The sequence below is a fragment of the Mandrillus leucophaeus genome, unplaced genomic scaffold (genome assembly GCF_000951045.1).
Source record: "Mandrillus leucophaeus isolate KB7577 unplaced genomic scaffold, Mleu.le_1.0 Scaffold444, whole genome shotgun sequence".
Classification (NCBI taxonomy): Eukaryota; Metazoa; Chordata; class Mammalia; order Primates; family Cercopithecidae; genus Mandrillus; species Mandrillus leucophaeus.
In genome coordinates, this window is record NW_012104743.1 from 267,517 (window position 1) to 281,026 (window position 13,510).

The 13,510-nt window shown below is 37.1% G+C and overlaps 1 protein-coding gene across 2 annotated transcripts in view; it reads left to right on the forward strand.

Moving 5' to 3' along the window:
* The window catches only part of RSPO2 (R-spondin 2), a 173,026-nt gene extending 160,738 nt beyond the window's left edge, over positions 1–12,288 (forward strand). For both annotated transcript variants that reach the window (XM_011994167.1, XM_011994168.1), the window contains one exon: positions 10,414–12,288. In XM_011994167.1, the coding sequence (XP_011849557.1) occupies positions 10,414–10,529 (116 nt within the window). In that variant the 3' untranslated portion in view covers positions 10,530–12,288. The remainder of the gene's footprint in view (positions 1–10,413) is intronic.
* The last annotated feature ends 1,222 nt before the right edge of the window (positions 12,289–13,510 follow it).

The following is a 13,510-nucleotide window of genomic DNA, read 5'->3' on the forward strand; positions in this document are numbered from 1 at the left end:
AGGGCCGTCCGACTCCCCAAATTCATGTTCTTAACCTTGTATTCTAGATGCCTGCCAAGGCTAGTATCATGTTGTACCCTGCTACTTCTCCAGGTTAGACGTGGGAGTGATCCACCCAAGAGCTGTTCAGGCATCCATGGCTCTGTAGCGACTAAGACATATTGAATTCCTCTCTAGAGAATATGCAATTCAGACAAAAGAGGACTGAGGCTATTATAAGAGGGAGGTAAGCCAAAAAGTCAGAATTTATCAGGGATGCAGTATAGCCTACATAGATCATGTACAAAGCTGAAGTTGAGACCAGAAGCCATGGGGGGTCCTGGGAAGAACAGGAGAGTTCATTTTACAGTATATGACAAAGTATGGCTTTGGTTCCTGACCACTGTCAGTGTTTAGATGTAGCCCTTATATCTTTACTCCAACTCTCAGGTGACATGAGTGTAAGTGAATATCTGTAACTTGATTGTTGGAAAGGCTCTAACTAGGATGCTATGGCACATTAAATTGTAGCTATTTTTAATTATATTTTTAAAAAGTTTTAAAATAGAGATGGATCTCCCTATATTGTCCAGTCTGGTCTTGAACTCCTGGCCTCAAGCGATCCTCTCACCTCAGCCTCCCAAAGTGCTGGGATTACAGGCATGAGCCACCACGCCCAACCTATTTTTAATTATTTACAAACTAGTAGCCATGATATACAGCCAAACAAAATTGCAATAGAAGGTGGTAAATATTACAATGAGGGAGGTTCAAAGTGCTACAGGGCACAGAGTGGGGAATGTATTTATGATTCTTTTTTGAAGAACCATCCCCTCATGTTATCTTGTGTTAACTGTGTTCATGTAAGACCTGCCACTTAACTGAGCTGTTGGCTTGGACCAATAACCTATACCCTTTTCTTTCTTTAAGATATAGGATATTGCTTTGTCACCCAGGCTGGAGTACAGTGGCATCAGGATAACTCACTACAGGCCTGAAAATCCTAGGCTCAAGCAATCCTCCTGCCTTAGGCTCCTGAGTAGCTGGGACTGCAGGTGTGCATCATGCCCAGTCTCATTATCTTATATAGATGCCATGTATAAACCATTACTTTCTTTTCACTTGTGTGTCAAGTTCCATAGAAATTGTGTTGAATCCAGATTAAATAAATGCTTGCCATATGATGACGGTCTTAAATGTCATTTCTTGAGCTACTGCTTTTTGTTTTTCATTTAGTTAATGGTTATTGATTTAAGACCAAGAGCAAGGTATTACATCTTCTTGTTCTAATGGAATTATCTTAAATGTACCTTCCCTTATAGTATGAAGTCAGCTATGGAGGAACTTAATGCTTTTCTGGTTATCCCATAGTTCCTAATCAAATGAAAACAGCTGAATCATTTTCTCTGCAAACCTGATGGTTTTTCTGACTTAACTTACGAGTGCCAAATGAGCTTGGTATTTATCTGCATTTATTTTGAGTAAATTTAGGGCAGGCACCTGTACAGCATCCTGGCAGCACAGTGTGAGTACTTACCTTTTCCCCAAAAACATTCAATTAAATGAAAATGCATGTAAAGCACTTACAGGGCCTGGTGCAAAGTAGGAATGTTCACCATCTCACCTTAGGAAACTTTATAGCCTGCATCTGTAAGAAAAAGAATAAGCAATGAATCAATGCAGTATAAATTTACAGAAAATCTACATTACAGAGAAGTTATTTATGCAGAATTTACCAGTTCATACAAGGTTTCATAGTTAGGATGACATCAATGACTTGTGTGTGTGTGTGTGTGTGTGTGTGTAACTCAGTCAGGGTAATATTGTCTTCAGTGCTTCTTTGCCTTCCTTGCAAAATGACTCAATAACTTGAAAAATGACTCTCTATCCTTATCCATTGACCTTTAAAGCTGGGAAAGTGGCCAGGTGCGGTGGTTCATGCATGTAATCCCAGCACATCGGGAGGCCGAGGCAGGAGGATCATGAGGTCAGGAGTTTGAGAGCAGCCTGACCAACATGGTGAAAACCTGTCTCTACTAAAAATACAAAAAGTAGCCAGGCATGGTGGCATGTGCCTATAATCCCAGCTACTCAGGAGGCTGAGGCAGGAGAGTCGCTTGAAGCCAGGAAGGTGGAGGTTGCAGTGAACCAAGATCGTGCCACTGCACTCCAGCCTGGGTGACAGAGCGAGACTCCATCTAAAAAAAAAAAAAAAAAAAAGCTGGGAAAGTATATGAGAGAGTAGCAGAACTAGGCTCAGAGCACACGTTTCCCCTTCTAATTAGCTGTAGGAGCATGGGTAGGGGTCACTGTGGATCTTCTGTGCTTCAGTTGCTTCATTATCTAAACCACCTTGCAGAAGTGGACTACAGCAGGGCCTAGCAAATGCCTAGTGTATTTGCTGTCTTTCCACCCTCACCAGTGCAGCCAACTCATCTTGCCAAATTGTTAGGAATCACCACCAAACAGCTTTCACCCTTGATGTCAAATCTATGACTTTCTGCACCAGAAGACTCTGAAGATCATTTGCAGTTTTACATCTCTATTCTTACAAATAAGGAATCCAAGATAAGAACCTGTTCTTTTCAGGTAGTTTAACTTTCCCATAAGAAAGTGACAACCAGAATTTGTGAATAATGCCTTTTCCTAAATCAGTATTTGAATAGCAGATTTTCCTTCTTAAGTTTCTTTTTTTCTCTGATTAGCCCAAATATCTTTTTAACAGCAGTACAATTATATTTTTACCTTGTGCAGTACTTGGGTCTTGTTAATCTTTAGTCCACTATAGAGATTACCTATGGTTAGAAAGAAAGAAAAAGCCTCCAATGGGGGTTCAACAAAAAGTATTTAAGAAATTAAGAGTCCCCAAGTTGCCCTGTACGTTGTTTTAAAAAACCATCTCCTAACCAGTACTCTTACTGTAAAAGTGAATTATTGCCCCCTTGTGGTAGAATTGTTCATTTACTTTCTTCACACAAATAGTAGAGTCGTATTTTAGTTTCTACTGATCTGAAAACTTTGTCCTTTACAATTAACCTAAAGTATTTATGAAAATAATTTTAGATAGTTTTAAAACTATCTCTTCTTGTTTGTGCTTACCTATGTGACATACCACAGAATCCTGTCTTGTGTTTCTCTTTCACGGACTAGGGATTTAAGAAACAAGACCAAATCTCATTCAGATTACCTTGTTATAGTCCTTATTGCTTCAAGAAAGCTGAATGAGGTTGTGGAATATTCTTACTGCCCCTTTAAAAGCCATGTCATAGACTCGAAGAACAGATTTTCTTCAGAGCTGTAAAATGAGGAACGTCTGAGAAGTTTTGAAATACCATGTGCAGGAAACCATAGTGGTAATACAGTTCATTTATAAAGGTTCAGGTGATCTTCTTCAGGGTTAGCTTTTCTTCCATTTCCATCGTTTTGAACATGAAATAAAATTTTAAAACGAAATAGGACTTCCTGTCAACAAAAATGGGTAACAGATCTGACTCCTAATAAAATGTCTTCTATAAGAAAAATTGAAGTCTTGAAGCCATTTCATACTATTTTAGATCAAAAATATGGTATATTTTTACAGATGAAAAAATAGTAATAGAGGCTTCCCATTTAGATTGGCTGATTGAAATAGCTTTTACAAATTAGTGTAAACCTGTGAAGGTAGTAAGTATTCTGAATCCTGATATTCTGAATGATTGTCACATTTAATTTTGTCCGTTATTTACTTTGGACAGTTGTCACTCGTTATCAATAGTCTTGCAAGAAGAACAACCCTTATAAGTTACCTCTAGATTGTGTGTAGATTTTAAATGCACATGCTCTTTTATGAAGATGAAATGACTAAGTGACCCTTTGAAAAATCTTCTAAGTTACTACTTGACATTCAAGTAAGCTCTCCTTAGTAAGTGACTTGTTATTATTTTCAACACTTTAATGTTTATTGCTTTGTCTCTAGATTATTTTTTCTTGAAGAAAATGATAGCAAACCATTATTGAAGGATTAGATGTTGCCAGTCCTTTCAAAACACAGCTATCTGTGGAATCTTTTTAGTGAAAAGAAGAGGTGCATTTCTAGATAACCAAATGATTGTTACTAAAAAAGCCTTTTAAGGAACTTTGTACTGTCAGTAAAGAGCCACAGTTGATTCATTTCCTTTACTCTTTCCACCTTACTCTCACTTCTGACTCCTCAGCTGATGTAAATAAGTAACTCTTATTTTATTTACATTTTATGTTATGTAAATACGTAAAATAAAAATAATTAAAATATGTCGATTTACCTTACTTAAACAAGTAAAATGTAAATTTATTTTTAAATAAATTTAATAAAAGTTTAAATAATTTCCATTTTAATACATATATTTAATACATATACATTTTACTTATTTATAATATGTATTTGTTGTACATTTTACTTATATAACTTTTTTTTTTTTTGAGGCGGAGTCTCGCTCTGTCGCCCAGGCTGGAGTGCAATGGCACAATCTCGGTTCACTGCACGCTCTGCCTCCCGGGTTCATGCCATTCTCCTGCCTCAGCCTTCCGAGTAGTTGGGACTACAGGCATCCGCCACCATGCCCGGATGATTTTTTGTATTTTTAGTAGAGACAGGGTTTCACCGTGTTAGCCAGGATGGTGTGGATCCCCTGACCTCGTGATCCACCGTCCTCGGCCTCCCAAAGTGCTGGGATAACAGGCGTAAGCCACCACGCCTGGCACTTATATAACTCTTATACTTGAAAATTGCAAAGAGTAGATTTAAAATGTTCTCACACAAGAAAAAAGCATATTAGGTGATGGGCGTGTTAATTAGCTTGATTATTAGCTTAACCATTTCACATTATATACATACATCACAATACCATGTTATACACTATACAAATTTTATTTGTCAACTAAAATAAATGTGTTATTCTGAAATATATGGACAGTAGAAAGATTATCTTAGGCTACATAGGACATAGTGTGGTAGATCCCAGTCCTGCTCATCATATTTGCCCACCTGGACTGCTTTCCAGAGGGAAAAAAGCTTCAAGAACTAACAAATCTCCATTCTTAATGTCTGAAGGGTTTAGGTCACTAGTTATTAAGTTTTTATATCTCAGGTCTAATTACGAGTGATCACTCTACAAAAGGATCTGCTTACTGTCATTTCCATCACAGGAGGAATGCTTTTGTATTACAGGCTTTTTCTTAGAGCCATTTATGATAAGTTTTAGTGATATCCAACAGTAGTATTCCTGGATATAAAGTTAATTGCTATTACTTAAAATATAAAATACTTGCATTCGTAGTTGAAAATATACTTTATTCCCTCAGTAATCACAAAAAGAAAAGGTCATGAAAAATGTAGTCAGGACATTTTAGTACTGAAAAAATTGTAACGCACTTAAGATCTCTGTGCATAAATCTTTGTCCAAGTTTAGATTATGTTCTGAGGATAGAGTCCTAGATCTGAGTCAAAAGTTAAGAATATTTTTCATACTTCTGTGCCTATTGGCAGATGGCTTTTCAGAAAGGCTGTATCAATTTTATATTGTCAGTGCATCCTGTTGCCTGTCTCATGACATTCTTACAAGTGTTAGGTATTTTTACTTTTAAGGATCTTTGTAGTGGCATCTCATCTTGTTTGGAAGTTTTAATTGTGAGATTTGATTATTTAAATATATTTATTTCCTTTATGAATTGTTTAGGTCTCGTCTATTTTTAAATGAACTTTTAAAAAAGTATTTTAGAAACCGGTTGGTGTTTTCTACACAATCACTAATCTTATATAAATCTCTCTTGCTACTCATTCTTGGGCAAAATCAAGTTGCCCATATGGAAAAAAAATAAATGGTCCAGTACTATTCATCAGTTACAACTCAGTCCTTCTGACTTTATATGTGAAAGGAACATTTCATGTTCCAGAGTGTTCTGTGAAATATGACAATATCTGCCAGGTTGGTGGTTACACAGCCTTCTTGTCCCTAAGTTTTAGCGGCTTTGAAGAATGACTGAATCTCTCTGAGGTGATTTCAAAATCTCCATGATGAATTTTATAATGTACTGAAGCCCAGGTTTCGAGTTAGAGCTTTACACACTTAAAAATCAGTAAAACTCAGTCCTAGTTTTGTCCCAGTTGTGGCTACAACAGTAATTACAGTTAATTACATTTGTCATAATTATGGCTTACTTTCTGCAGCTTGTGTGTTTGTGTATGTAGGTATGTGCACATATTACTTATACATATATGCATAGAGAGAGAGAAGCTTTTATCTCTTTTATAGTCAAAGCTACTGAAATTTTTCTTTAGTTTTCTTCCATTATATTTACCCTTAAAGCCTTTCTTAAAACACCTTGCATTATGGAAACTCTAGACAGCCTCTGTACCTTACTCTGAGGGATGTACGAGAAACATTTTCCCGGCGATGGAAAGATTCTTACGTATACCCAGTGAGAGGAGAAAGCATTTGAAGACCTTCCTTGACTTTGAGAGTTTATGAAAGAATGAAATCACTGTCTGACTGGCAGTGGACTTGGCATTTGCACAGCTTCATGTAATTTGTGAGTCTGCCTATATCTTGGTTCAAAATAATCTACCCTATTTCTAATTCTAATAGCAGCAATTCACAGCTGGATGGTAGCAGTATTTCCGTAAGGAATTGTTCATATTTCTCTGCAGAAGAGTTGATAGGTTATGCTCTGGGACCATTTCCACATGTGAGCAAGTCAATGTAATTACGTTAGAATGTGGCTTTGATAGTATCTTTCTAATTTTGTTCATTTTGAGGATAATCTTGTCTTGCCAGTGATATTCTACACATCATCCTTTCATCCTAGGGACACAACTTTTTCACAGTGTCTCATAACTTTCTAGTGAATGATGACTGTAGTATTTTCATTCTATAAACAGAGAGACTAAGAGTCAGGCATATGCCTTACCAGACATCTCAGTTACAAGACTGTGCTTAGCTACCAGGTTTTCTTCTTCCCAGAAGTAGCCTTTCTCTAAACCACACTGCATTGCCTCCCTTAAAAATGGTAATAATTGGGACCAGTCATCTCCTTGCATCTGCATAACAGTGCTAAAAAGATCTGCCCTGTAGACCTGATTCTACCTGATTTTGAAGAGATTCCCTTGGTTATGATGTGTTAAGGCCACTGCATTCTCAAGACACTAGGGATAAAGATATGCAAAATTTGTCATTAGAACTGGATATGTTGGATGTTGACAATCCTCTCGTAAAACTCAAACCTTTTTTTTTTTGTTTAAATCCTGGGCAGTATCTATTCCAGGTCTTCTCTCATGAGCTAAAAAGTAAAGTTAAATCTGTGACTTGAATTGTGCATTGGGTGACTGGCATCATATTTGCCTTTAAATACTTCCCGTATAGCATATATGTGCTTGGGAATGTGCAGCAATTGAAGTCTAGAAATCATTCTCCAAGTCTAATCCCATATCCACAGAGGAAAAGAAATTAAGCGGAAACAGAAATTAGCACATTTGTAAGTCTAATATAACTTATTTTCAAATATATAGATAAAAACAAGGATTTTTGCTAGCTTTAATCTTACCAATTTCTTTTCTCACGTTTGAAAATCTTAGAATGTGAAAAAAGAATATGTATGAAAGACCCTTTCTGTATGTTATGTTGTATTTTAGTATTCTTTTACTACTTTGAGCTGGGCTTGAAGTCAGAACAATGTAGTATGGACCACAAAATATTTTCAGTTAATTTAGGCCTGTCTGTGGTCAAATCTTGGCTAACCATCTTAATTCCTCGGTATTTGCAATATATCTTATGTGAGAAATGGGACGGGCCAAAAGCAAAACCAACCAACCAAACAATAGCAAAGAGGTGTGTCATTGAAGAGAGACTTCTGAGGAGAATCTTTAGGGTTGTAATTAGGGCCCCCAAAACATTACTTGTTGGAATTGGTACCATATAGGTTATTGCCAACAGAGTAATTGTACAAGTTAAAAAATTATTTTACATAAATAAGCTTTCAGAAGCATTGCTGAATTTTTGGCCAGGATACCAAATGTTTTATGCAAGTATTGAGTAACTTCGCTATTACACAATATCATATCAGCGAGCAAACCCAAAACCATTTAATATTGACAGTTGCTTCAGAATAATATATTGGGTAAATGACACGAAATTGACCATCTTAAAATGAGCTTTTCCCGTCATTTTGCATGGAATTGCTGTTAGTGAAAGTAGTACATATTTAACTCGCAACTACATAATTTACACGAAGCTTTCTTGTGAATGTGAAAAGCTTTCTTTAACATATATTCAGTATATCTTTATTCTGGCAGAACACATTTTTAAAATCTAGTAAGATTAGCTTTATTTTTCCATTCACTTAGTTTCAATTTGCTTTTAAAAGAAACTCCAGGCTTTATATCAATTAAGCATAAACCAAATGAATTTAAAATGTAGTCAGTAATGATTTTTTAAACTAAGGTTTTTGTTGTTTATTTAGAGAAAATACAGAACAAAAACTTCTTCATAACGCTTATAACCGAAGCTTTTAAAATATGCTATTTTGTATGAAGTATTTCATTTTTCTGCCCTCCTTTGGTGTGTCTCATCATTAGAGATAATGTTACTAAGTAGTTGTAACTTTACAGCTGCTTTGATTAATGATGGCTTGAACTAAGGTTTCATTGCGTAGGATTAACTACATTTCAAGATGGCAAAATGCCATTATAACATTAATGCCAGAATTTAATGAGAAGCAGAAGTTAGCTTTACGGACCTTTATAATTTAATATGGGGGCATGATCATGTTCTCATTGTTTTAATGCAATGTCCTATTAAACATAAGTTATTCTTTTAAATCTTTTTTTCTTGTGATAAAAAGATGTAAAAACATTTGCTCAGCAAATGTTTATTGACTATCGACTAAGTGCCAGTCACTGTGCTAGGGTCTTGAAGAGTAAGCCTGTTTTCCATCCTTAAAACAGATCCTGTCTGATCAGAAGGAACAGAAATAAGAAACATCTACCTTATTTAGAAATCTCATGGCCTGCCTTAACCTTGTATGTCTCTGGTTTCCGAATACATGTATCTCCCTGGACTCTGGTCTGTTTCCTTTTCATTTTTGACATCAGCCTACTTCTCCATAGGCTAGACTGAAAAATTGGCCAGCTATATGCCTGGAATGAAAGGGTCTGGGTTATGTAATTTTACAGGTATGGGAAGCATGAAGAGCACAAAACTTAATGTTCTGTTCCCTATTCGTAGTACTGATCACTGTGCTGTCAAATAGCTACACCTTACACGGAAGAGAAAAGTTAGGTTTTGTAGAACTACAAGATAAAATTTGAAGTAGGGAAAGTAAGAGAGGAAGAACAGCCAACAGGATTCTTTCTCGTTCATTGAGACAAAAGTCTTCCTGTACTGAAGGTGTCTAGGGGTGACTTACTTTCTGTAAAATGCAGGAGGCCTTTAAAGCCCTTTTCTGTTCTAAAAATCCTCTGATTTCTGTGTGTTTAGAACTTAAAGAGGGTGATGGACCTAAGACAGATGTCTCATGTTCTTTATTCTTTTTTCTCAAAATCTTACGTATACATACTTAGAAACATTGAGACCTTATAAAGTAAGACTATAAAACTATAACCACAGATGGAGGAAGTAAAATATAGCAGAGGCAAAGGGAAAAACAGCATTTAAAAAATTCTTGATGGAGGAAAACCTCAACTAGTTAGCTTGTAGCCTGGGCTTCCTAGTGGCTAAGGCAAAGAAGAGAAATGGGATAAGTTAGTATGATCATCTGGTAGTCAGACACATACCACCAGTTCATCAGAACAAATAAGCATTCTTCTTGTTCTCCATTAATAACAACAACTTGTCCAGGGGATTTGGATAAGAAGCATAAGGTATATAATGAAAGATGTCCTCATGAATTTTTATAGAAAATAAAGGATTGCACATATGTCATTTTATACATTGGTATTTGGAATATGGAGGAAATAATGTTAAAAGCAAGACTTTTTCCCTCATGGGGAAGGGAGAGAGGAGTTTGAAACTTCTGGTATGTTTGCTATAGATAGATGCTTATTTTCTTTTGACCCACTGACATGTGGAGCAGTAATAAGATGTAAAGATGTGTAGTAAAGGGTAGCATTGTTAAAAGTAGGAGGGAATAAATGGAATTTTTGTGGCAGGATGATATTTGAAAGACGGATCAGGCCACTGGGAGGTTTTTCAATATGCCAGTTCCCTGTAACAGGAAGATCAGTCTCTGTTTTAGACAGCATATCCAATTTAGTAAATTATTATTATTCTGTCAAAATTAATGTGAACAATTTTCTCTTTGAGGCTTTTTCCATAGGTGATGTTTTCCAGATGGGCTTTGTGCAAAACTCCCAATGTTTTTGTGTTTTCTTTCCTAGAGAAAGAGCCATTTCTGACATCTCTTCATTTCTTTCCTTCATTGTAGGGAAGAGAACACCAAAGGCGAAGGAGAAGAGGAACAAGAAAAAGAAAAGGAAGCTGATAGAAAGAGCCCAGGAGCAACACAGCGTCTTCCTAGCTACAGACAGAGCCAACCAATAAAGCAAGAGACACATCTGGTAGATTTTTAGGGGTTTTTGTTTTTGCAAACGTGCACAAAGCTACTCTCCACTCCTGCACTCTGGTGTGCAGCCTTTGTGCTGCTCTGCCCAGTATCTTTTCCCAGTAACATGGTGAAAGGAAGCACCACCAGCGTGGCCCCTGTGTTATTTATGCTTTGGTTTGAATCTGGAAACTGTGAAGGCAGGAGTAAGTGCACAGCCCATGACTTGGCTCAGTGTGTGCTGAGAGAATCCGTCCCCGGCACCACGGACACGCTAGCGGTGTGAGGCTGCAGACCACCGCTGGAGGACGGACTTCTGCCTATTTATGTGAAAGAAGATGCTTGGCAGGCAATGCGCTATTCACTCGTGACATTTATTTCTCACGTTGTGCATTTTCAAGGATATGTTTATGTGGATATCTGCTTAGTGGTTACCACATGGTATTCTCAGCATCTGTCACCTTCACACTGTTGTGCGATGAAACTGCTTTTAGCTGAGGATACGCTCTGGAAATTCCTGCTCAGTTTCACAGCAGCCCTAATATGTACATATTCTGCAGGGGCTACATATAAAGCTCTTATTTACTGTATATTTATGCTTTCTTGTGCGTAAGGAGTCATACCTGATTAATATGTCACTTTGTTTCTAGTGGTTCCTAACCCATTATCTGGTAAATGACTTTTCTAGTTTGGAGAATTGACACATGTTTTGTTGTCTCTTGAAACTTTTTTTCCCCTCATTGTGGGCTTATTTCTCATTGTAAGGGTAGGATAAACTAGTTTTTGTATATAGAGTCAAATGACCAGTGTCAAAGAGTTTGCATATTGTATAGACCTTCCCCACTCCACATGTCCCACACATAGAAAAAGCAGCAGGTGGCATCTGGCAATCAGAAGCCCAAACTGCCTTTGAGTCTAAGATGTGATGACTTTGAAGAAACACAACTGAAAACATGAGGGACTATATCCAGTCACTTGTAGCCAATTTCACAGGCCAGCTACAGAATTGTCCAAACATTATTTCTGACTGCCTTTTTCCCTGCCCCCAAATTTAAAGCAATCCCTGACTTTCGATGACAGGGCACCTGCCAATGTTCTTGGGTCACTGAAGAAGTTACTAACATGAGCCTGTGCATAGAATTTTAGGAGATAAATGGATGAATTTCTGTGACTGCTGGTCAGATCTTAACAAGTCTCTATTGAGCCAGAATCTGTTTCAGATCCAAAATGGAGAGGAACACTATGGAAACTTCCCAGGTGACTTTCAGAGCAGTTGTTTCGAACGCATCATTGTTCACTTGGGGGAACCAGTTTTTAGAAGGTTGTGAATTGGCTTTTTCTCAAAACATTATTATCTTCTTGGCTGATCCAGGAGAAAATTAGAACAGAAAAATAATGGTTGTGGATTTCTAAACAAAGCAAGGTAAAGCCATTTTTTTTTTCACCTTGCATTGGCAAAACTACCTCTTCAGTGTTTTTGTTTAACTTTTGATTCAAAAGCGTCTTACCGATAAGGATAAATATCATATACATCATTATGAAAATATTGCTATGAGATAATAAGCCATAGATGAATGTTGTATACAACTTTAGGGTTTGCATTTAATCCTGAAGTGTTACCTCCTTTCATGTCTATTTACACTATTTTCCCATTTACTAAGTGGGGAGGGGTCTCCTTATATAGTGCTTCGTCGTTAATAAGTCAATACCTGTTGTTCTTGGGATGTTCTTTTTTGTGCATTAAAAACTTCAAAATTATATTTTGTGGAGTTTGTTTTACTTTAGAGATACATTTAGAAATAACTTAGTACTTTGTTCTACCCCCAAAATATAACAGTCCTTTAAAAAAGACAAATCTTGAAAAACCTATGTTGGTAACTACATCTAGAACACTAACTGGTTTTCTAGTTAGTGTAAACTAGCACAACTAGTGTTGCTAGTTTATCTATAAACTAGATAACTATAAATTAGAGTCCAAGTGCCTGAGTTCTAATCCAGACTGAGAGTGGCCTGTGAAAATTACTAAATCCCTCCACTGTGTTTCCTTATCTGTGAAATGGGGATCACTTTATCATCTGCCTCCAAGGGTTGTGTTTTAAGGACCAAATGAAAATATATACAAGGTTGTACTTTAAGGATATGATTAGGTAAAATGTGTAAAGTATGGTCAGCACAGCATTCTATATACTAAGTACTATACAAGTTGGTCATCTATTACATTTTTCATTGGATAGATTCTTTTGATTTCTCCTTATTAACAAACTAGAACATTTATGAAAAGTATTGATCTATTGTTTGATGCCTGGACATTATTTGCTAAAACGTTTACATCTGCTTGAGTCTCCCTGATATAAGCAGCATACATACACAGATACACACAAAACGGAATTCATTCCTGTATCAATAAGGGTATAACCAAGGAAATAAACTAGTTAGGGTATTTCAAACAGGGAATTTAACACCAGGAATTGGTTATACAGGTGATAAAGGAGACATGGAGCCAAAATATGTTGCCAAGATGACCCAGAGATTAGCAACAGCAGAAGACACTATTTTACCCCTAATGCAAGAGGGATTACATGAAGAGGTGGAGTTTCCAGAATCTAGAAGCCACAGGTGCCCAGCTAGACTTAGAACCATAGCTAAGGCTAGAGCTATAACCACAGAAGGAGCTGGAACTGAGGACAGAAAGCTGGTTTGGTAGGAGCCGAAATACTGGAGATGATCTGGTTGCTGTGAGAAATGTTGCTTGAGGCAAATTCATAGAGGAGGAAATACCCTGGCTTCTCCCTATCTCACAACCTCCAGTCTTCCACCAGTGCCCGCTATTGCCCAAAGCTTCCCAGAAGCCAGCAGGCAAGGGAGTCTGGGTAACACAGTTTTCTGTGGTGCAGAAGAGCCTGAGGGAAGGGCAGCGGGTAGATCTAAGAGCAAACAAACAAATGATCTGCATAATCACTGATACCTGCCTTCAACTGTT